Below are 24881 nucleotides of genomic sequence, written 5' to 3' on the forward strand. Positions count from 1 at the left end.
CGAACCTAAGCCGGTAGTATAGAAACGTCTTCCTATACTAATCGATGTGACCATCTAGCAATGGTACCCGACGTCCGGATAGGCCGAATATATGCGAAGCAAATATTCTGAAACCCTGGACTATGATTACTGTATAATTCAATTCCTTTGACTCCTGATGCCAGGATGACTTAGAGCTCACTGTCAACCCTATAATTAGTACATCCATTATGTGATTAACTTTAGATATCCCGTGACTCCTCACTGGGATTATCCTGGCCAAGATTTTGCTAAATTAATCACAAGACATCATCTCCTGTTTCCAGGAGGGATCAATTCCATCTCGACTCACAACTGACTACACAAGTACTTGATTGCACCCAGTGACCTTCCGTCACTGAATTAGAAATTCAGATAGTCCGGTACCAAAGTACAGTGAGTTGCTTGCTAGTCACAGATTACGATCTCAGGTCAGAGGGCCAAACTTATACCCATATCCACTCGGAACATCTCTTGACAGTAGAGCATTCCGGAATTGGTCACGTTCAGTGAAATGTACTCCTACACTTCATCTGTGTGGCATACCAGTGTCTCCACACTCCTTGGTTAAGAGGACAACCAACGTATATGTCACACAACGATCTAATCTCGATAATACGGTCATCCCAGTAACAACATATCATTTGGTCGCGAACCAGTTTAAGGACTCAAAGATAAATCCTCCTTTATCATAACATAAGTCCTAAGGACTTCATCATATAAGAGTTCATTTGAAGATGAAATGATGAATAATGCCAAATAACACTTTATTAATTTGTCAATTCATTTACAAAATTCAATCATCAATATATTGATGATTGACATTTAGGATACAAATCCCAACAAAATGCCCCCCATGCTGCCCTAAACTCCACCCGTATAACTGAGCGCCCATCGGCACTCCGGACACCCGCAACAATTATCTGTGAATCATGACCTCTAATCACAAAACTCACACCGGCCCTGCCGCCGACTCTAGGACCACTACCATCGAAGTTCACCTTTACATAGCCGAGGGGTGGGGGCTCCTAAGAGATAAGGAAGAACCTGGGAGCTAAAGTAGCCGAACGGGGTCCTACATGTTCCTAGCCATCCCAAGTGAACTTTTCATAGTAGTAGCCCTGATGATCTCAGTCGCCTGGATACGGGCTCTCTCCACAATACTCCACGGAGACTCCCGCCTGTCGTCGAAAACCTTGGCGTTATTATCCAACCATATGTGGTACGCCATATAGGCCAATTGAATCCCCCACGCCACCGTCCTCGAGCTTCACATAGCCACCCTCAGCTAGTGTAGTAGGTCATCTACAGATCGGGTAGCCTGACACTGTAGAAGGCCCGCGCAGCTCCAGATCTGTAATGCCCGCTCACATCCAAGCAACACATGATTGATGGACTCCTCCACATCCGGAAACCAGGCACAACTTTGAGTGATCCAAACACCCCTCCCCGCCAACACTCCCCTTGTAGGTAGGCAGCCCCAAGCCACTTTCCATAGAAACAGGGCCACACGAGGTTGGACCCGCAACCTCTAGATCCACCACCATCCATTTGCTTAACAACCTCCCCTCCCATCACCCCCCGGATATCCATGATGCATACCCTAGATCTGCATGTAGCCGCCCAAACCAACCTGTTCGTCACCTCCATCGCGGGTAGCAGAATAGCCAAGATCAACTCAGCCAGCTTCACCCCAAAGACCTCCCGAATTAGTGGCTCGTCCCACCTGCTCTAGGCTGGAACAGTCAGGTCGCTCATTCGACGGCCCTCTAGCCTTGATGGATCAAAGAAGGTCGGTATACGACAAAGTGCCTCCTTCAATATCCAGTTGTCCTCCAAGGCATCTATAGAGCGCCCATCACCCATCGCCCACCGGACCACAGCCCGCATCATCGACGCATAGGAGCAAATCTCCCTCCAAATAAAGGAGCATCGCCGACCAGCCTGAAACTTCCTGGTCGCTATGTAAACTCCATACTTGGCCCTCAGTAGGGCACTCCATAAACAATCAGGCTCCAGTATAAATCTAGCTGCATGTCGCGCTGCGAGAACCTCCCTAGACTAGATCCCTAGACCGCCTTAACGTATCGGCTGATACACAACCTTCCATGCCATCAGGTGTATACCCCTTCGCCCTCCTTGGTTGCCCGAAATAAATTTTCTGAATAGCTGCTCCAACGACCTCACCTCAATAGGGACACCAGCACTATGGTATTCGACAGCAAATAGATCGGTATGGAATTAAGAATCGATCGCACCAAGGTAACCCAACTCATCATCGACAAAGCTTTGGTCTGCCACCCCTCCAATCTACATCTGATACCGAGCTCCACATCCGCACAATCCCCCCTCCGAAGCCGACGACCCATGATAGGGATCCCCAAGTACCTCATGGTCCCCTCCTGCTCCCCCACCCCCAATATCTTCCTGATAGATGCCTTCACCTGCGCCTTGATTTTGGGGTTGAAACTGATCACCAACTTGGCCAAATTTACCCGCTGGCCTGAAGCTGCACAATACTCTCCCACAATTCTCCATATAACCCTTGCAACCTGCCTTGTAGCTCGCACAAAAAGCAGTCATTCATCAACAAAAAGTATCTGAGTAGTCGCCGCCCCCGGGCTGTACACCTCCAATACCCAGGACTCCGCTGCATGCCGCAGACCTCTAGATAGCGCGTCCGACCACAAAATGAAGAGTAATGGCGATAGTGGACACTCTTATTGCAGTCCAACAGATGACTCGAAGAAATGTGTGGACGAATCGTTGATCAAAATGGCGAAGGAGGAAGATCAAACACACCCCATGACCCAACCAATCCAATCCTCGTGGAATCCAAATTCGGCCAGTGAGTACTGTAAGAAGTCCCAACCCATCCTATCATGGGCCCTCTCCATATCTAGCTTAATCCCCATAAGGCTCCTCCGACACGAGGCATTCTGAAAGTCATGCATGAACTCCTGAGTGATGAGAATATTATCAGAGATGCTCCATCCTTCGATGAAGGCACCCTGCTCAGGACTAATAAGCCTTGGTAAGATACACCTCAATCTGGCTACTAATACCTTGGTCGTGGCCTTGTACAGGATGGTGCATAGACTAATAGGTCGGTAGTGGAACGGCTCCACAGCATCCTATCTTTTAGGAATCAAGATGACAAAGGTCTTCTTCCAATCCGCCGGCATCGAAGTTGTGCTGAAGAACTGCTAGACCGCCTCATCTACGTCTCGTCTGATCACAGGCTAGTATCTTCTAAAAAAATATAGAGGGAAACCCATCTGGCCCTGGAGCTTTATCCTCAGCTAGGGACCAAAAAGCCTCATGAATCTCCTCAGCCATGATCGAACTGGTCAACACCGCATTCTCCTCCTCCATGACCCTAGTAGCTGGTGGCTGTATTTTTTGCGGGATCCCACTGCTCACCTAGTCCGTCCACCTATACCCATAGAACTGCTCAAAAATCCGCTTGATAGCATCGGGGTCCTTTGTGGTCTAACTGTTAGGTCCCCTGGCAACCCAAATCTATGCCTCTGTCTTCTAATGATTGTCGACTAATGGAAGAACTTGGTATTTCTATCCCCCTCCCTGATCCACTATATCCTAAACTTCTGCTTCTATAGGACGTCATGTTGCTTGAGAAGAGAATCATACAAGGATAGCTGCCTCTTAAGCTCCCCTAACTCCACCCCAGTTAAACCCCCCTCTGCTCCTCTCGGACTTGCAGCTCTGCTATGGCCACCTCCGCCTCCTTCACCCTATCAAAAATATTCCCCACCTCCTCCCTATTCCACCGTTGTAGCCACCGCTTGGTTATTTCCAGCTTTCGAGACACTCTGTACATTGCATCCCCCCGCACCGGCACCATCCATGCCTCCCGAACCACCTTCCATGTTTTGGGATATGATAACCAAAACTTTTCAAATCGAAAAGGACAATAAAAAAGAATCTGTATAGAGGTGCTCACCAGTATCGAACAGTGGTCCGAAGCAATCCGAGGGAGGTGGCTCACCTCATAGTTCGAAAAACTCTAGATCCAATCTGTCGTAGCAAACACTCAGTCTAGTCTCTCCCATACTCTGTTCTGCCCCTGTCGGTTGTTGCACCATGTGAATCGTGGGCCAACAAAACCAAGGTCAGTTAATCCATTCCCAGCAATGAAGTCTTGAAACTCCCTGGTCTCCCTCTTATTGGTGAAAGGCCTCCCTCTCATCTTCTCCTGCAGCCTATCTATAACATTAAAGTCTCCGACCACCATCAACGATTGCCCCTGCTGAGCCAGCTTCATTACTTCATCCCATAGCACCCTCCTTTCTCTGAATTCCGTACTAGCATACACCGCCACTAGCACCCATGGCACCCTAGTGCCCTCTGAGATCACCATAACTACCTACTGATCATATAATGAACACATCCAGATTGCAGGCTTCTCTCCTCCACGCTGCCAAAATGCCACCTAACAAACCTCTTGATTCCACTACATAAGAACCCCACCCCCTCGGCAGGGATCTTCTAGCCCATATCAGACTCCGTCCGGACAGCCGAGTCTCAAATAAGACGCGGACCTCCGGATCATGAAGCTCCACCAATCTCCAAAAAGCCGGGGTGAAAGGCTGTTTGTTGGGCCACGGCAATTCCACAAAAATATCTTCATACAAAGATACGACCCTCCTCCCTAGGCCCTACCCCCGTCCCACTCAGCAACTCCGTCTCCTCCACGCCGCCCCCAGTGGGTTCTAGCAACACCCCCCTGATCTGCTTTAGGATTTGCTTGTGCTGGGAGCCTGGCATCAATGACTTCTCCCCACCACAGACCCTCCCGTGCCAGCCGACCCTTCAACCGTGCAAGACGCCCCCACATCCTTCTCAACGACTCAACCAGGTGCCATTTAGGTTCTGTTGGGGGAAAAATGGACCACCCCACAAACAATTAAAGTACCCAAATCCGACAGAAGGCCGAGCTCATGTAGGATGCCGAGCTCAGAAGGCTGCCAAACTCAGAAGGCCGAGACCAAAAGGCCGAGCTCAAAAGGCTGCCGAACTCACAAGGCTGCCGAGCTCAGAAGGCCGAGACCAGAAGGCCGAGCACAGAAGGCTGCCGAGCTCAGAAGGCCGAGCACAGAAGGCTGTCGAGACTAGAAGGCCGAGCACAGAAGGCCGAGCACAGAAGGCTGCTGAGCTCAGAAGGCTGCCGAGCTCATTCAGGCCGAGCTCATACAGGCTACCGAGCTCAGAAGGCTGTCGAGCTCAGGAGGCCGAGCTCATGCAGGCTGCCGAGCTCAGAAGGCTGCCAAGCACAGAAGGCCGAGCACAGAAGGCCGAGCTGACCTCAGAAGGTCGACCTCGTCGTCCACATGTTGCGGCCATGCCCTGCAGCAGCTTCACCGCACCATGCTTTACTTGCCGGCCACGCCACGACATATCAACCAGGGACCATACCCTGCTACGACTGTCAACGCCTCACCATTCCCAAGAATGGACTGCACTGCGCGCCACAAGCAAGCTCTGACTGCACGCCATCTCCTTCCATGATGGGAACGGGCCATCCACGGCAACTCATTAATTCCACGCCCACGTCGAATCGTGACGGTAACCCATTAATTCGCCTAGTTACATTACAGGTAACCCTAGCACTCCCCCTATAAAAGGGGAGCTTCTTCCTCTAAAAAGGGGCTTCTTCCTCCCAAGGGAGGGTGGGGGACTTCAATATACAGTCCATCTCTTTCTCCAAGATTAAGCCCCCCTCTGACTTAAGCATCGGAGGGTCGGCGCCGGAAACCCCGGCCACCGGCTTCTTGCAGGTCCTCCGGAGGACGCCGCTCGCCGACGGACCGCCGCCCGCCAGTGTTCGCCGGAGCTCCTCCTCCTCGGTCCGCGGTCACCTCCGGGTCCAAATTCCAGCAACAGTTGGCGCTAGAGGAAGGGCCCGAGTTGCGGCCATGAAACTAAGGAGCAGAGGAGTCTTTAATGCCTCCCGGCATCGTGCTCCAAGTCCCGAATGTTCAGTCCAGAATTCACCACCAAGATCTCCGGTAGATCAAGTTCCACAAGTCCAACCCGAGCAGTTCGACGCGCTGATGCAGCAAGTCCAAGCGCTAGCCATTGCAGTCCAAAGCCTGCAACAAGTGGATGCCCCTCCTGTGCCACCTCCACGGGTTCACGTCAAGCGGAGGAAGAAACTTTCACCCGAGCCATCTTAAATCAGGCACGGCTCCTGCTGCAACGACGTGGAACGTGGGGGGAACCAGTAAGAAGTAGTAGCCCGAGTCTTACGCCAACGAGTTGGAGGGGAAGAAAAATAAAAGCTGAGGTCTGGAGGAGGAGAGTTATGGAACTTTAAAATGGGATTGTAAGCCTCTGTGGTAAAGGGTACAGCCCCATTAAATCTCATTGCCCTTCAAACTCTTCTGTCTTCCAGCAGCAAGAAACCAGCATGTACTCCCTCCTCACGGGTGTATGTCCTCAGGATGGCGCTCGTAACGTTGCTCTCCTTCAGAGCGTCGCCATCACCGAAGCCCCCGCTGAGCTCATGCAGGCCGAAACGAGCTCATGCAGGCCGAGCCAAGCTCAGAAGGCCGAGCTCGTCATCCACATGCTGCAGCCACGACCTGCAGCAGTCTCATCCAGGCCGAGCTCATGTGGGCCGAGCCGAGCTTAGAAGGCCGAGCTCATGCAGGCCGAGCCGAGCTCAGAAGGCCGAGCTCGTCATCCACATGCTGCAGCCACGACCTACAGCAGTCTCATCTAGGCCGAGCTCATGCAGGCCGAGCCGAGCTCAGAAGGCCGAGCTCATGCAGGCCGAGCCAAGCTCAGAAGGCCGAGCTCGTCATCCACATGCTGCAGCCACGACCTGCAGCAGTCTCATCCAGGCCGAGCTCATGCAGGCCGAGCCAAGCTCAGAAGGCCGATCTCGTCATCCACATGCTGCAGCCACGATCTGCAGCAGTCTCATCCAGACCGAGCTCATGCAGGCCGAGCCGAGCTCAGAAGGCCGAGCTCGTCATCCACATGCTGCAGCCACGACCTGCAGCAGTCTCATCCAGGCCGAGCTCATGCAGGCCGAGCCGAGCTCAGAAGGCCGAGCTCATGCAGGACGAGCCGAGCTCAGAAGGCCGAGCTCGTCATCCACATGCTGCAGCCACGACCTGCAGCAGTCTCATTCAGGCCGAGCTCATGCAAGCCGAGCCGAACTCAGAAGGCCGAGCTCATGCAGGCCGAGCCAAGCTCCGAAGGCCGAGCTCGTTATCCACATGCTGCAGCCACGACCTGCAGCAGTCTCATCCAGGCTGAGCTCATGCAGGCCGAGCCAAGCTCAGAAGGCCGATCTCGTCATCCACATGCTGCAGCCACGACCTGCAGCAGTCTCATCCAAGCCGAGCTCATGCAGGTCGAGCTGAGCTCAGAAGGCCGAGCTCATGCAGGTCGAGCCGAGCTCATGCAGGCCGAGCCGAGCTCAGAAGACTGAGCTCGTCATCCACATGCTGCAGCCACGACCTGCAACAGTCTCATCCAGGCCGAGCTCTGAAGGCTACCGAGCACAGAAGGCCGAGCTCAGCAAGCTGCCGAGCTCAGAAGGCTGCCGAGCTCAGAAGCCCGAGCTCAGAAGCCTAAGCGCAGAACACCTCTCCTAGAAAATCGAGCCAAAGAAAGCTGGTGCTAAGCCAAGTCCTGAGGGACTTCGAAACTCGAAAGCCATCAAAATATCTCCAAAATGTACAAGATGCCACTTTGACTTTAAATAATTTTAATATTTTATCTATCTCCAGGTCGGAGAATGCAAAAGACGACCTACGGATATCTCTATCTCCAACGTCGCCCCACTCCAAGTGGGAACGCACGATCACCAACAGACAAGGCCATCTTCGGTCTCCATCTCCATCAAAGACCCCGACTAAGTTCGAGATGCCCCGAGTATCGATAGTGCGTTCCCAGACCCCTCGACTTCGGAAAGTGTCGCAGGTCGACAGTGCGTTCCCAGACCCCTCGACCTTGCGCACGATCCCTCGACTAAGGTCGAGATGCCCCGCTGAGTCGACAGTGAGCCCAAGCTCCCTCGGCCTTGGAAAGACGGGGTAGTACCTTCGCGGCCCTCCGTGGCGCTCGACATCGACAACGGGGTAGTACCTTCGCGGCCCTCCGTAGCGCCTCCTCGACTAAGTTCGGGATGCCCCGAGTGTCGATAGTGCGTTCCCAGACCCCTCGACCTCGAAAAGCGTCGCAGGTCGACAGCGCGTTCCCAGACCCCTCGACCTTGCGCACGATCCCTCGACTAAGGTCGAGATGCCCCGCTGAGTCGACAGTGAGCCCAAGCTCCCTCGGCCTCGGAAAGACGGGGTAGTACCTTCGCGGCCCTCCGTGGCGCTCAACATCGACAACGGGGTAGTACCTTCGCGGCCCTCCGTAGCGCCTCCTCGACTAAGGTCGAGATGCCTCGATAAGTCGACAGCGAGCCCAATCTCCCTCGACCTCGGGAAGACGGGATAGTACCTACGCGGACCCCCGATGCATTCAACGACATTCGACGATATTTCGGCGACATTCAACGCCATTCGACGCCTCCTACGACAACACGCCCCGATCTGAGTGGGGGCACCCTGCTGAGTCGACCACAAGCCAAAAAAGGCTGCTGAGTCGATCTGAAGCACTTAACTCCAACTGCATGAGAGGTATACCCTACTTGGCATGCACATCTCCATATATATTTGGCTATATTACTGGATGATCGACGATTGGACTACTTCCTTCGTCCAAGCCAAAAAGCAGCTCGAACTCGGAAGTCGGGGTTAGTGTTGGGGGAAAAATGGACCACCCCACAAATAATTAAAGCACCCAAATCCGACAGAAGGCCGAGCTCATCCAGGCCGAGCTCATGCAGGATGCCGAGCTCGGAAGGCTGCCGAGCTCAGAAGGCCGAGCTCCGAAGGCTGCTGAGCTCAAAAGGCCGAGACCAGAATGCCGAGCTCAAAAGGCTGCCGAGCTCACAAGGCTGCCGAGCTCAGAAGGCCGAGACCAGAAGGTCGAGCACAGAAGGCTGTCGAGCTCAGAAGGCCGAGCACAGAAGGCTGTCGAGACCAGAAGGCCGAGCTTAGAAGGCTGCCGAGCTCATACAGGCTGCTGAGCTTAGAAGGCTGCCGAGCTCATGCAGGCTGCCGAGCTCAGAAGGCTGCCGAGCTCAGGAGGCCGAGTTTATGCAGGCTGCCGAGCTCAGAAGGCCGCCAAGCACAGAAGGCCGAGCACAGAAGGCCGAGCTGACTTCAGAAGGTCGACCTCGTCATTCATATGCTGTGGCCATGCCCTGCAGCAGCTTCACCGCACGATGCTTTACTTGCCGGCCATGCCACAACATATCAACCAGGGACCATACCCTGCTACGACTGTCAATGCCTCACCATTTCCAAGAATGGACTGCACTGCGCGCCACAAGCAAGCTCTGACTGCACGTCATCTCCTCCCATGATGGGAACGGGCCATCCACGGCAACTCATTACTTCCACGCCCACGTCGAATCGTGACGGTAACCCATTAATTCGCCCAGTCACATCACAGGTAACCCTGGCACTCCTCCTATAAAAGGGGAGCTTCTTCCTCTAAAAAGGGGCTTCTTCCTCCCAAGGGAGGGCGGGGGACTTCAACATACAGTCCATCTCCTTCTCCAAGATTAAGCCCCTCTCTGACTTAAGCATCGGAGGGCCGGCGCCGGAAACCCCGGCCACCGGCTTCTTGCAGGTCCTCCGGAGAACGCCGCCCACCGACGGACTGCCGCCCGCCAGTGTTCGCCGGAGCTCCTCCTCCTCGGTCCGCGGTCGCCCCCGGGTCCAAATTCCAGCAACAGGTTCCACTCCCGGTTTTCCTCCAAGGCTCTTAACAGCGTCGGCTTCCCCTGTTCCCACGCCATCCACCTTCCTTCCTTTGAACCCCATCTCCTCCACCGCCGGCGATAACCGCAGGGCCACCGTTGACAACGATCGCGTCGCCTTGGCCGTGCTCTTGCCGGCCACCCATGGGGGCTGAGATGCCGATCTGGGCGTCGGGGCTGGGGATGACTGTCGCACCGGCACCAGGCCGCTTCCTCGTCCCCTCTCGGAGTCCCCCAAGGCTCCTCCGGCCTTCCCTCCATCCGTGAAGGAGGTTCCGGACTCCATGGCAGGCCCCGTGCTGGATCTCCTGGACCCACCGAAGAAGAAGCCCGATCCACTTCAGTCTTTTCGTAGTGGGCTCCGGACGGGGCCCGACCCAATTCCTTATTCGGCCCAGGCCCAGGTTCGGAGCTCTTTCCGCATTGGCCTAGGCCGGTCGAAGTTGCCTGGCCTTGATTGCCCTGGCCCAGCCTGCGTACGCCTCATCCCAGATCCGGCTCGACCGGCCTAGGAGCTCGGTCCGCTTACGGAGGGCTCCGGGCCCGCTTCAGCGCGCCTTAGCACAAGCGACTCCGATCTCTGTGGGCTTGGTCCGGCGTACCTCTGCTCCACCCGATGGGCCACCCGGTTGCACCAGGCACACTGCCTCACCTAAGTTGGCGCCTCCCCTGAGCTGCCCGCCTCCGCTCGCCGCCCCACCAGTTGCTTCCCTTGTTTCTTCCATGGCGACTGTAGTCGGCGACTTCTGTCGGGCGACCTTCGTCGGCTTCTGCCTCCCTTTCAGATCTGGGGGCGAAGCCAGTGTGGCCGACCCCTCCTTCCCCAAGCATTCCTTAGCCCTTTCCGCTATCGGGTTGGATGGCTTCCGACCGGGCACCTCGCCCTTCCCGGGGCCCGAGCTTCCGGCCGCCGCCTGCTTCGTCGCTCGGATCTGGTTGGTGGTGATCTAGGGGCCTAGGACACACTTGCCACCCCCCCGGAAGCCAATGCCTCGTCGGTTGTCCCTGCGTCCTAGTGTCCTCCCAATCCTCCGTGGCGGCGGGAGGTCCGGCCAACAATCACCCTCGCCATGGCTAATAATACCACATTTGAAGCACACTACCGACAGGCACTCGTAGACGAACTCCTGCCAAAATCCGACATCCAGGCCTCGAACGAACACCCCCGGCCGTAGGGGTAGTCTGGCATCGACCTCCACCTTCACTCTCGCGTAACCCGCCTGCCGGTGCTCCCCGGTGAAGCGGTCCACTGCAACCGGAAGACCTGCCGCTATAGCCACCTCCATTATCGTGCCCTTCCTCCAGAACTCCATGGGCAACCCCGGCATCCGGACCCAAACCAGCAGCCGGTTGACTCTGTTCACCCTAGGGACGAAGCCACCGCTCCACGACGAGGGGCTGGCCAGCTACCAGCCACGGTCCTCTCACCATCGCCGCCTCCCGATCGTCCGCCTTCCTGAACCGAACGGCGACATGATCCTCCGCTATTTGGAAAGTCTCGGCCGCGTAGCCGAGTCCCCCCTTCGAGCTCAACTCCTTCCCCATCCATTCCGCCGGGACCTTCCTGGCGAGGCTTCGGACAATCACCGCCGAGGAGCTCCAGCTGCTCCTCTCCTCCTCCAACCCTCCGGTGAGACCTCCAGAACGCCGGTGTAGTGTCCTTGGAGTACCTTGAGCTCCGCCGACGAGATGTTGTGACTTGTCCAGAACACCTGCCGAGAGCGGCCTCCAGCCATCTCCGCCCAAGACGGGACCGACCTAGAACCTCGCGGCACAGCATTGGCCTTACCTTCGCTCGAGGCCTTGGGAGCCGCCCTTTCCTTTCCGGCCCCTCCTCCGATCATCCTTTCGTATACCAGGCGTTTGAGGAAATGCCTCAGCCGTAGCACAAAAATTGGCGCACCAGGCGCTCCGCATCATGCGCTCTATATAGTTGTTTCTTTGACAAAGACGGGTAAACATTGGAAAGCTTTGAGCCCGTGGATTTGCCGGCAACAGGGTTTCATTAAAAAAAAAAAGAAAAAAAAGAAAAAAAGAAGAAGAAGAGAGAGAGAGAGAGCACAACAGTGGGCGTGATGTACGTTTCCGGCGTTCTCCGTCAGATTGTTTAGTAAATCAGCCAGCGGAGCAACGGTAAATCGATATTTCTGTAAAAATTTAAATAATTACCATCGAAGCGGACAAAACGACGCCATATACGCGCTAAAAAGACTTCCCGCTATTCCAAGCTTCCTTGCTTTCCGAGGCAAGACCTCTTACCTCCCCTTCTTAATCCACGCCCGCCCAAACCCCCCTCCCCACCCCCACCCCCCCCAACCCCCCCTCCCCACCCCCCCCTCCCTCCCTCCCCCCGGGGCGTCCGCGCTGACGGCCGTTTCCAGACGTCGAGACTCTTCGTACCCTTCACCATCACTCCGCACCGAGAAGGACCAAACCCTTAGCAAACCCTAATTCCACCTTTGTTGCTCTTCTTCTTGAAGGGAAGCGGGAACCGAAGAGTGAGGCGAAGAAGGGCTCTTAGGCGATGGAGGGAGGGGCGGCGCTGGCAGCGACCCTGTCGGAGGAGCTCCGGTGCGGCAGGAGCGACGGCAGGTCGTGGAGGTGCATGAACCGGCGGATCGACGGGAGGAGCCTCTGTTCATTGCATGACCGGCAGAATCTGGTGAGGTCCCAGATGGCTAGGGTTTCTCTGGGATCAAGAAAGGCTAGATTTAGGGTTTCCGTTGCCAAGGTTAGGGTGATCTTGGTGAGGTTTCAATTTCTTTTTCTTTTTTTCTTTTTGAGGTTCATTCTTTTGAGCATATGCTGGTTTTTATTTTGCTAGAGCAATGAGGAAGGGAAAGAAAGGATTTTGGACCTGTTGGGCGAATGTAAAAGGGAGGCTTTGGAGAAGTTGAGTAGGAGAAGGAAAAAGTTGAAGTTGAGGAAAGAGGGTTTAGAGAGAATCTCCTCTCCTGTTGCTGCTGCACTTTCAAGTGGTTCCGGAAAGGGGGTTGGTCTTGGAAAGATGGCTTCGGTGTGTAGTTATTCTGTTTCAGCTTGGCTTTCCTTTTTCTTTATTTGGTTTTATTTTAAATTTTGGTAATCGCATTAGGCTGGTCGGCCAAAGCCAGGGAAGAATGTGACCTCCCTTACTTGTCATCAATGTCATAAGAATAATAAAGGAAGAGTTGTGGAGTGCTTGACGTGCAAAAGAAAGAAATACTGCATTCAATGCCTCAAGCGATGGTGAGGGTATTTGTATCTCTTATCACTGCTTTAGTAGCTATATCTTACCTGACTTGAGCTGTAAATCATTGCATTAGTGTCATAATTTGCCTCATGTTTCTTGGTTAGCTTATTGTTTACATCTGTATTGTTGCTTTGAATTTGTTATTGGCTTGTCACAAATTGCTGAACTTGGGTGCGACTTAACTTGTAAAAAATGACTTCACATCGATGTTTTGACTGTAAATATGTTTCTGTTCTTCCATTTTGTTTAATTTAGAAATGCATGGCAAAGTTTTGCTGACTGATCTCTAGTTGTTTCATCTGGATCCTTATGGACTTCCATAAGAGCTTTGAACAGTGTACAAGCTCTTTCTTCCCCTTTTTGGTGAAACTTTTAAAAGGAATTGTGAGCCCTGGCTATTATAGGAGATTCTGAAATGGATTAAAAGATTGATTTCCTAGCAACCAGTACCATAACCATCAAGCCTTGTGCCAACTATTTGGGAGTCTGCTTATGGATCATGATACACCAAGGATTCCTGTTTAGTGCTACCTCGGATGTTATTTCAAGCATTTTCATATCCATTGACATGTATTGTGAATTTTTCTTATTCTAATATTGGTTGTGGAGCTTCATCCATTTCTTTGAGCACTTGTATTCATTGTTTATTTTGCATATTTTCAAAATTCAGGTACCCTAAGTTACCAGAAGCTGTATGTGCAAAAGCTTGTCCATCCTGTAGAAGGAATTGCAATTGCAAGTCATGTTTGCGCAGGAAGGAAAATGCAAGCGTCGGCTTTCAGTGTTTTGCATTCTTAATCAATTTATTCTTTATTGGTGTCAGCATTTGAAACTCTACTTTAAGAATTTATCTTACAACTTGCTTCTGCCATTTCCTTTTCAGCCTTCAGGAGTGAATATTAAGATAACTGACAAAATAAGGTATTCTTGTTATATGATACATGTCCTAGTTCCATTGTTGAAAGAACTATGCCGAGAACAAATGACGGAGAAGGAAATTGAGGCTAAGATTCAAGGTATGGCCTGTATCATGCTGTATCTTAAGTTATTTACTGTTGCATTTTTCCATGAAAAATAATATTGATATCTGATACATGTTTCTCCAATCTAGGGCTTCTGTCAAGTGAAATAAAGTTAAAACAAGCTTGTTTTTCTGCGAGCGAAGGCATCTACTGGTAGATCACTTTCCTCTAGATAAAATAATTGTTTATTATGAACCTATGCTTATTCTGTGAATAGTGATCTCTGTAATGGGTTTGGGGCAGCAAAAACTGTGGAGCCTCTATTGTTGACCTTCACAGAAGCTGCAATGCCTGTTCTTATGCCCTTTGCCTGAGTTGTTGCCAAGAGCTTCGTGATCTCCACCTACCTGGAGGTGAAAGGATGAAATCTTTACAATATAAAGCCATAGGGAAGGGTTATGTGCATGCAGGACTTTCTGCAGACAAACCGAGGCCGTTGACAGAATGGAGAGCCAACAGCAATGGCAGCCTGACCTGTCCCTCGAAGGAACTAGGTGGCTGTGGTAGTTCTCTTTTGGATCTGAAGCATATATTTTCTGAAAACTGGCTTTCTGAATTAGAAGAAAAAGCTGAAGCACTTCTTCAAACATTTAACTTTGTAAAACTTCCTGATATGTCTGCCCGTTGCTTCTGTTTCAATCCATCTAATCGGGTAGATTATGAAAGGGAAAAATTAAGAAAAGCGGCTTGTCGAGAGGAGTCTGATGATAACTTCATATACTGTCCTAATGCGGAAGAGATTGAGCAGGATGAGCTAGAGCACTTTCAGCAGCACTGGTTTAAAGGTCAGCCAGTGATCATCCGCAATGTGCTTAATTTCACCTTGGGCTTGAGCTGGGAGCCAGAAGTTATATTGCGTGCATTGCGTGAGAGGTCTAAGATCAAGGAGGAATCAGATCTTTTTGAAGTGAAGGCAATCAATTGTTTGAACTGGTCCCATGTTAGTTTCATCACTTTTTTGCATCAAATTCTCTCTGCAATAGTTATGTATTGTCATTTAAAATTATATATTCAAATCCTTAAATTCTTGCTTATCTAATAAGAACCAACATTTTTTCTTAATTTTGAGCTCACAATTAGTGTTACTATTTGTTACATGTTTCTATAACTTAATAAATTCAATACGCAGCTATAAAGTGAAAGGTGTGCATATGCATTTAATATGTCATGCCGCTACTTGTAAATTGATAGGTAGCTAAGAGAAAGCATAATCTTGCCATCTAAGTGAATGATCTTTTATGCTCTATTGATTTTGTTAATGTAATGTTAATATTAACTAACTACAATCTGAAATACCTCTTATCTTGCACTAGGTATTATGAGGAAATTAGCATATAACATATAGCTAATCATGATTTATTTATATAATTCCTTTTTCTTTGATACAAAATTACTGTTCTAATAAATTTGGGTGAAAATAATTTGTAAGGGATGTGTAGATTGGCTTCCAACCGAATGTTGGAAAAAATTCAGGAAAGCCTTTTTGTACTCAAAATCTTCCGATTCCTAATGTGGTTCATGACTTCATGCATTCATTCATTAGTTTTTGGCAAGTAATTTGATGTCCTCTGTTTTATGATGCAAGTAGAAAGATCTAATGGGACAAAAATAATTTGATCTAGTTAAAAAAACTAAAAACAGTATAGTAGCAGATAGTTTACGTAACTGACTATGGCTTCAGTGTCTTTTTCTTCTTTGAACCCTTACTTAGAAATAAAAACTGGGATTGGGCACCAAAGCAATTATTTGCTGGCTCATAGTGCATTATATCACAGGCTGAAAAAGAGTGACAATGCTTTTTATCCTGTTTTGCAATATGGTTTACATGGACACTGTGACATTTCCACATGAATTTCACTCCTCTTTTTTCTCTTCTTTTGTCTTTTTCTCGTTTTTGGTATGCTAACCGCTTTGCCAACTGTACTTTGGTCAAATGGTTATGCAATTCTTCTGTTCTCATTCTATGAATCAACACCTACGGACAGGGGCACAACTGAAATTTAATATTGTTAAATATAAATTTTTGTATACTTGTTAGTTGCAGTTCTTCTTATTTTCATTCTTCTTCTTTGTTATCTATAGTTTGGATTTCATATGGATCTTCCTAGAAACTCATGGTCAATTACTTATACCTTATTCTTTTCTTATGAAACTGAAAAATGTGGTTCTAATTGTCATGAATTATGCCAATTTGTAGGTTGGGATGCATATCTACCGGTTTTTCAGAGGATACACCAAAGGATGGATTGAAAAAAGCCGACGGCCAAAGATGCTCAAACTTAAGGATTGGCCCCCAGCTAGTTATTTTGGAGAGCGCTTATACTGCCACTGCAATGAATTAATTGGTTCTTTGCCTTATCAGGAATACACAAATCCAAGAACTGGATTTCTTAATCTTGCATTGAAGTTGCCTGAAAATGTTAGGAAACCAGATTTGGGACCAAGGTTGCATGTTGCTTATGGACTTAACAAAGAAATAGGCAGGGGAGATTCGGTGACCCTGCTTCACTTTGATCAGACTGATACAGTATGTCTGATAAGAGATCTCATTGGGATTTTGTGTTGTGTTCGCCGAGCTGTTAAATCTCTTATAGAAATACTGAAACATTTGCAACTTCATTGATGGTTATAATTACATGAGTGACCTAATTTTTTTAAGCCACTTTTGGGTACTGCTTTGTTTTATTGTCCTCATCTTTATTCTATCTTGTGATTTTGTATCTTCTGATAGTTCTTGCCTGTGAGGGCTAAACATTTAGTTGAACCATTATAAAGAAATGGAAATAAATGAAATACCAGTCATTCTAGAGAGTTTCTCTATGAGATAAGACCAGCACATGTTTGACAGGCCTGAGAATTCAGAAAAATATGATGAGCTTTTGGCTGAAGATATGGTCACTCTCTTCTTATATACCTTTCCTTTGCTGTTCGATATCTTTTCCAATTATCAATAAAAAAGGGACATGGCTATGGCATTTCATTCTTTTCTACGAGTTACCATATGATGATGTTTTGTTGGATTCTAGTTCTTAAGCTCATTTTTTTACTAATATATGGTAGTTAAAGATGTCTATATGTTTTATTTACCAAGTTCCAATAATAATGGTTTCTTTACCATATATGACAACTAGTTTCACTAGCATAGACTAATTCATGAATGACATCATAAGTGCTTTTTAGCTTTTACTTGATTTGAATGAGAAATTGTGTTTCATATGATATCCTATTTATTTATTTATTTAAATTTCAGGTGAATGTTTTGACTCATATGACAGAAGTAAACCTTTTTTTTGATTGGAACTCAAAGGAGTTGAAAAAGAGGCATGGATATCAAGATAACAAAGAAGATATCAGTACCAATCTGAAAATGGATGAAAAATACTCAGCACCACCTGCAAGTAATTACACAGTACTGGACAACATTGACTTAAATAACACAAATGATGGGAATGTATTGTCATTTAAACCTTTTTCTCCTGAGGATATCCTTGATGAGCAAACAGGAAATGCAGTCCCTACTTATAATGGTTGTAGTCTGGGAAAATTAGAATTGACAACCAGAGACCAAAAATATCTAAATAGTTATGTTTCCAATTTCAATGTTGAAGCAGGTGAGCATGGTGGTCCTTACAAGCAGAATATAGGTGTTAAATTTTTCTCTGCTGATGGAACTAGAGATTATGCAAATCTTGATGAACTGGTCAATGAAAAAGAACAAGAAAATAACTTCTGTAATTTCAATGACAGACAGTTGTCTCAGAATGAAGATATAGAAAAAACATGCAAGACCCAAGATTATCAGAATATTGCTCATGAAATCCATACTGAATCATCTGCAGACAATCCATTATCATTGATGGCTGCTTTTCAGGTGCAAACTCAGGTTGATTGTGTAATTTGTGAAGAAGATGGGCGAAGCACATCTTGTAATGTGAGCAACCAGCTAATGGCTAACAGAGAAGAACAAGATAAGATGGGTCTTAGTCAAGAAGAAAGGATGCATGGCTATGTTGCTCATGGTGATTTTGATGTTGATGGAATTCATACAAAGGGCCCATCTACTGTGAAATCCACATCAGTGTTTGATGATAATCAGGCTCGTGCCTCATCTAATGAACTTTTAATATCTGACTGCTTTGTGGAGAAAACAGTTCAGTGGAATGTGTCGGATATGGTAAGTACTAGGAATGAAGCTTGTAAGGAGAGATGTAATCAGGATATTGATATAACTTCAGAAACAGGTGACATAGTTGGGGAGACCATAGAGCACAGTGGAGATGTTCATTTATTCGTTGTAGACTCTGAAAGAAATGAAGAACTATGCTGGACAGATGGGTCTTCGGTGTCTATGTTGACAAAAATAGATGTAGAAAATGCTGTATCTGGAGTACATAACTCAGGATCTGGTTTGTATACTTACATCAAGGATAAGAGTAATGAAAGAGACAGGGAAATTAGTACAGTTGAAGAGCAAAATAATGATGGAGACATGCATTTACGTGTCAAAGGAACTGAAAATAATGGAAAACTTTGTTGTTTGGGAATTGATCAAAATGGAAGGGCTGGTTTATCTTGCATAACAGCTGATAACAATGGAACATCAGATGTCAGAGTTGAGAATAGCAAAGGAAAATTTGAAGAGAAAAAGAAAATTAGTCAAGGAGGATATACGGGAAGACCTCCAGGATTTACTAAGAAGTTGGGCAAGGTGATAAATGGTGCTGTTTCTAGTAAATTGCACAAACCATGCATAGCTGACAGTGTTTCTATCAAAACTGAGTATCATCAAGAGACTGTTATGACTGGATTTTATAAAAATAATTCTGTAATAAGTGCTGATACTCTTATGAGAGGTGAAATTGGAGAGGTTGGCCTTGCCAAAGAGAATAGCAATAGGAAAGTGCAGATATCTGTTGAAACTGAAAGAAATGTGGAAACTTGTTGCACTGGTGAGTTTCTCATACAACAGGGTGCCACTAAAGAAACTGGAGTTGCTGATAGTGGGCATGAAGTTCAGAAAGAAGGATCCAATGGGAACACTGATAATAATGCTAAAAGAGCTGATGAAGTTGGTCACTCAAAAGAGCAGGGTAACTCAAATATGTGCTTATCTGTGGTCAAAACTGAAAGGGATGGAGAATCTTATTGTTCAGGGATGGATTTATGTGATGGTGCTTGTACTGTTTTGCCTGGAATAAAAACTGAAGATGGCGAGGCACATTTTGTAGTAATCAAGGATATAGAGGGAAAATTTATGGACAAAAAGAAGTTCCTCCAACCTAGAAAGGTAATGGGAAATCCTCCTGGATTCATTAAGAAGTTGGGCAAGGTGGTGCATGATGGTGATCTAAGGGGACTGCATAACAATGAAGAAGCTGATCATTTTCCTGACAAGTATAAAAGAATTGGAGAAGTCGACCAGAATGAAGAACAAGAAGCAAATGATTCAAGCCTTGATAGAGGCACAGTTGTAGCTGATGATACTGTTTTGGTTGCAACGCAAGGTGCAGGGTCTGACTTCGTTGGAGTCACATCGGAAGGAAAATTTGGAGATGATGGTGTTCTGCAGGAATTGCAGAACAATGAAGAAGCTTATCACTATCCTGACAAATGTAAAAGCATGGTAGAATTTGACCAAAAGGAAGAAAACGAAACAAATGGATCAGGTTTTGCCAGTTGTAGAGTTCTAACTGATGATACTGTTGAGGTTTTTAGGAGCAGAGAAGTAACTGATGATGTTGTGGAGGTTACAATGCAAAGGGTAGGACCTGACATCACTGGACTCACACCAGAAGGAAATTTTGGAAATGGTGTCGCAAGGGAATTGCAGAACAAAGAAGAAGCTGATCAGTTTCTTGACAAGCCAAAAAACATTGGAGATTGGAGGGAAGGACAAGAAGTAATTGATTCAAGCCTTGCTAGTGGCAGAGCTCCAACCGATGATACTGTTGAGATTGCTAGGGGAAGAGACGTAACAGATGATACTATTGAATGTGCAATGCGAAGGATAGGGCCTGACTTCACTGGACGCATGCCAGAAGGAGATTTTTTTGGAGATGATGTTGTGAGGGAGTTGCGGAACAATGAAAAAGCTGATCACTATCCTGGAAAACCTAAAAGTGTTGGAGAGGTTGACTGGAATGTGGGACTAGAAGCAAATGATTCAAGCATTGCTAGTAGGAGTGGTTTAACTGATGATACTGTTGAGATTGCTAGTGGAAGAGCCATAATTGATGACACTATTGAGTTTGCAATGCAAGGGGCAGGTCCTGACTTCACTGGACTGATGCAAGATGGAAATCTTGGAGATGATGGTGTTATGAGGGAGCGGCAGAACAATGAAGAAGCTGATCACTATCCTGACCAACCTAAAAGTGTTGGAGAAGTTGACCTGGATGAGGAACAAGAAACAAATGATTCAAGCCTTGCTAGTGGCAGAGCTCTAACTGATGATGTCGTTGAGGTTGCAAACCAAATGTTTGGAGCTGGCTTTATTGGATTCACACCTGAAGGAGAATTTAGAGTTAATGTGGGGAAGCAAATTATTCCCTGCAGCAATATACCTGGAGATGCTGTAATGCATGTAAAAAGGATGGGCAAAAGAGCTAGACAGAAAATGCGGAGAAGAAACCCTGCTGATTTAGGACTTAAGATGAACAGAATAGTTGATTCTTTTCATAATGAAACTTTAAGCATGGAAGAAATTGATAGAAGTGAAAAACAAGCAATGAATGATTCAAGCCTTTCTAGTGCCAGAGCTCTTGCTGGTGGCACTGTTGAGGTTGCCAAGCAAAGGGTTGAAGCTAACTACTTCAGAATGGTGTCTGAAGGAAATTTTGGTGTCAATGTTGACAAAAAAATTGTTCTCTGTAGTGATATTCCTGAAGATACTGTAATGCATTCCAAAAGAAAAAGAAGTAGATGTTGGAAAGAAGAACAGGGAAGAAATCCTGCAGGTCTGGGAACCAAAATGAAGAGAAAACCTAATTCTTTTCCTATTGAAGCTGAAAGCTTGAGAGAAGTTGATAGAAATGAAGAACAAGAAGGAAATGATGCAAGCCTTCGTTGTGGCAGAGCTTTAATTGATGTTACTGTTGAAGTTGCAAAGCAAGGGTTTGGATCTGACTTCACACGACATGTGCCAGAAAGAAATTTTGAAGATAATGTGGGGAAACAGACCATTTTGTCTTATATTCCTGAAGATGCTGCAGTTCCCATCAAAAGGAAGAGAAGTGGAGGCAGGAAGAAAAGGCAGGGAAGGTATCTTGCTGGCTTGGGCATCATAATGAAGAGAAAACCTGATCTTTATTCTACTGAAACTGTAAAGCTGCTGGATGGGAAGATTCCACAAGAGAAATCTGATTTTTGTATAACTGGCACTAGAACTGTGGCTAATGAATTGATTGATTTTGAGAGGCACATTCAGGGAACTGGTATTTCTGGTTTCTCACTGAAAGAGGGCCCTGAAAAACAAACTCATGAGTGCAGTGGTAGTCCTGAATGTTCTGGTATACGTGTAGGGAAAAAGATAATTGGAAGCCAGAAGAAAAAGAGTAGAAAAAAATCAAAGCTTTCCGGTGGTAGATTGAGGGGTAAACCTGATTTTGTTCCTCTTGGAATTGAATCAAATGGGGATGTTGGTGGAGATAAAGCACAAGATGTTGCTGGTCCTAGTTTATTAAGTATTGGTTCTGTAACTAATGAATCCCTTCATGTTAACCAAAATGGAAGTGCTGGTGAGTCTCATCTTCCACAAAATGGTTGCTTTAACATGCCTGGAAATTTTGAGTATGGTGTAGAGAAGACATATGCAGGAGGCAGCAAGAGGAAGTCGGATGGAAAGCCAACTAACTCCGGTGACAATAGGCAACCAGAACAGTCAGAAGGTGCTGCTGTATGGGATGTTTTTCGGAGAGAAGATGTTATGAAGTTGCAGGAGTATCTCAAGAGGCACTCTGCAGAGCTGAGAGGTCTCCACTGTTCTCCAGTAGAGCAGGTTAGGATTAATCCTATGTCAGCAAGATTGTGTTTTAGCATTTTATCTGTTGTTTCATGTTACTATTAATTGTGCTTTTTTTTGTGTGGTAATTGAACTGCACTTTTATCATTAGCTGGTTCATCCGATCCATGACCAAGCTTTCTATCTGACATCAGAGCATAAAACAAAGCTCAAGAAGGAATTTGGTAAGTTCATTCCTACTTGATTTTAATTATTATTTTTCTTATAATTAATATTATTTTCCACTTTTATGACATCTAATACTTGGCACTAGTGGGATTACAATCTTGTCAACAATGAATCTAACATGACTCTCATAAGAATTCCACTATAACTAAAAAGGGGTTTGTTCATTCTTGGAGTTCGTTCAAGGATGGAAGCTCAAGCAACTTTATGGGATGTCATGTATCTTTCTCTTTTATCTAATTTCTAAGTTCTGACTAGATGGATGAATTTTAGAACAATCATATTGGTAAATCAAACAACCACAATCCTATAGGTTTTCTAAGCATTTAGGATAAAACATGTTTTGAAGATCCATAATGCACCAACAGATTACTGGCATTACACATTTTTTCAACATACTTGTGACCTCTTTGTAGCATATGGAATCAGGGGTGACATTATCATGATAGTATGAGAATCAGTTAGCAATAAGTTGACATAGTTTCAAAGGAGCATGTACCAAGTAAGAGTATATTGGATTCGACAGTATCTTAAGGGGGAACCAGGATGCAAGATTCTGTAAGGTGCTTGAGGACATTTTGTAGTTTGGGAATGCTCAGATGCCGACTAGGCTGGATCTCCTCCTAATAGAGTATCCATTTCTAGTCATGTATATTTGAGAGTGCCAAGGTCTTTGATATGAAAGAATTCATCAAGATGTAGCTTGCGAGAAGCAATACAAGAAGGGTAATCCCCGGTTATGATCATATCATCAAAATACACCAAGAGAGCAGTAAATCACTTCCCTTATACAACAATAAATAATGAATAATCAGCAGCAAATTGTTGAAACCTAATCTGCTTAAGAGTAATACATTTATCGAACTAGTTGCAAGATGCCTATTTTAGACGGTATAAAATTTATGGTGCCGACAAACTTGTGTCTCCCTCCTTCATGAAAAACCTGGTGGCAAGATCATATATACCTCTTTATGAAGATCCCCATGAAGGAATGCATTGTGTATGGTGCAAAAACCAACCTCGAACAGAATCAACAAGCACCGAAGGATGTCTTATTGCAGTTGATGCCTTCTATTTTATTCGCTAGAGAGATATTTGGTACTTATATAGGACTAGGGAATCCAAATAATATTTTTCGGCTAACCTTTTTGGGTGAGGTCCTAGGTTGTTACAAATGATATCATAGTAGACCCGGTCCATGACCTATGTAGACTCGGAGATACTTTAGCACTGGCCTATTTGAGTTGGCCACGAGCTGATCGTGGTGTTTGTGATTGAATTTGAATGGACTTGGACCCTAGCGAGGATGCCAGGGCTTAAACAAGGGGGAGTATGTGAGAACTCGTGCAGGCATGTGTTTAGTCCCACGTCGGTTATTCGCCAGGGAGATCTTGCGTACTTATATAGGACTAAGGAGCCCAACTAATACCTTCCATCTAGCCTTTTTAGGTGATATTCGGGTTGTTATAAAGTATATTTTATTGCTACTAGTCGAGCCTTGTAGAGCTCAGCTAAGGCCTTGTATTTAATTTTATAGACCTATTTGCTACCAATAGGCTTCTTTCTATGGGGGAGTTTCTCCAAGATCTAGGTGTTATTCTTCTCTAAATCTGCAACTTCTTGTGCCATGGCCTCTCACCAATTGGGATCTTTGATTGCTTGGGCAAAAGAAGATGGCTCATCACCTGAATAGATGGCGAAAGGAATTCAAAATGCGAAGGGGAAAATTTTCTGATGAGAGACATGATTAAAAATGGGGTTGGAGTTACTTGGGGAAGAATCATGGAGTGATGAGATGGCAATTGTAGCACTAGTAAGAGTTGAGCATACATAGTCGTTGAGGTATGAAGCTCTAGCATGGTTGTAATAGATCACCTTGGTGCTATTTTAGGTGGTTGGTGTGTAGGGACATTGATTGCTTATGGTGTCATGTTGGGTGCGGGGACTGATATGGTAATGATGGTGAGAATTTGCGGAAGTAGGTTCTAAAGCAATATTTTGAGGTGACTTAGGGGTGGCTGTTGTGCTTCTTGCAATTGCTTTGGGCACTTCTATATGGTGCAGCCTCTGCGGGCAACATGGGTGCTTGGGAGGCACTTGGATCATTTGTTTGAAATGGGAACTCATGCTCATAGGATATGACATCTCTAGAAGTAAAAGTCATTTTGGTATGAAGATCTTACATTCAGTAACCTCGCTTCCCTTAGGGATATCCAACAAAAATGCAATGAGCAGCATGAGGAGCAAAGTTACTTTTGGGCAATCTATGGTTATGAGCGTAACACAATCAACCAAGCACATGTAGTAAGTCATAGTTTTGTGGTTTGGATAGAAGGACATCTGAAAGAATGGGTGCGGGAAGGCAATTTATGTCATCAAGAGTATCTGGCCTTAATGACAAATCTTCTAAAAGTCCTATTTTAGGCATGTTAGAATATCTCCCAAATCCTCTATTTTAGATAGTCAATTATGCAATTTATTGTATAGATCCTATATATTAGGAAATAGAGGTAGGGGCACGTTTTGTACAGCTATAATAGCAAGAATAGCGTAAACTTTCTTGTACAGATA

The 24881-nt window shown here is 46.7% G+C and overlaps 1 protein-coding gene across 13 annotated transcripts in view; it reads left to right on the forward strand.

The window, feature by feature from the left end:
* Positions 1-10456: 10456 nt before the first annotated feature.
* The window catches only part of LOC103717076 (uncharacterized), a 55286-nt gene continuing 40861 nt past the window's right edge, over positions 10457-24881 (forward strand). For 7 of the 13 annotated variants that reach the window (XR_015976142.2, XR_015976143.2, XR_015976144.2 and 4 more), the window contains exons 1-10: positions 12220-12602; positions 12696-12887; positions 12966-13099; positions 13774-13867; positions 13987-14119; positions 14215-14278; positions 14369-15065; positions 16323-16652; positions 17376-22121; positions 22237-22309. Coding sequence is in view for 10 of the 13 variants with exons in the window: in XM_088717802.2 (XP_088573928.2) it covers positions 12396-12602; positions 12696-12887; positions 12966-13099; positions 13774-13867; positions 13987-14119; positions 14215-14278; positions 14369-15065; positions 16323-16652; positions 17376-22121; positions 22237-22309 (6670 nt within the window). In the remaining 3 variants the exon portion in view is untranslated. Of the gene's footprint in view, positions 12005-12218; positions 12603-12695; positions 12888-12965; positions 13100-13773; positions 14120-14214; positions 14279-14368; positions 15066-16322; positions 16653-17375; positions 22122-22236; positions 22310-24881 lie in introns of those variants that run through there. The other 6 variants (XM_088717801.2, XM_088717803.2, XM_088717799.2 and 3 more) reach the window with 5 other exon arrangements.

Source organism: Phoenix dactylifera, chromosome 3 (genome assembly GCF_051530095.1).
Source record: "Phoenix dactylifera cultivar Ajwa chromosome 3, Ajwa_hap1_PhDact_Kaust_v1.1, whole genome shotgun sequence".
In the NCBI taxonomy this organism is placed as follows: Eukaryota; Viridiplantae; Streptophyta; class Magnoliopsida; order Arecales; family Arecaceae; genus Phoenix; species Phoenix dactylifera.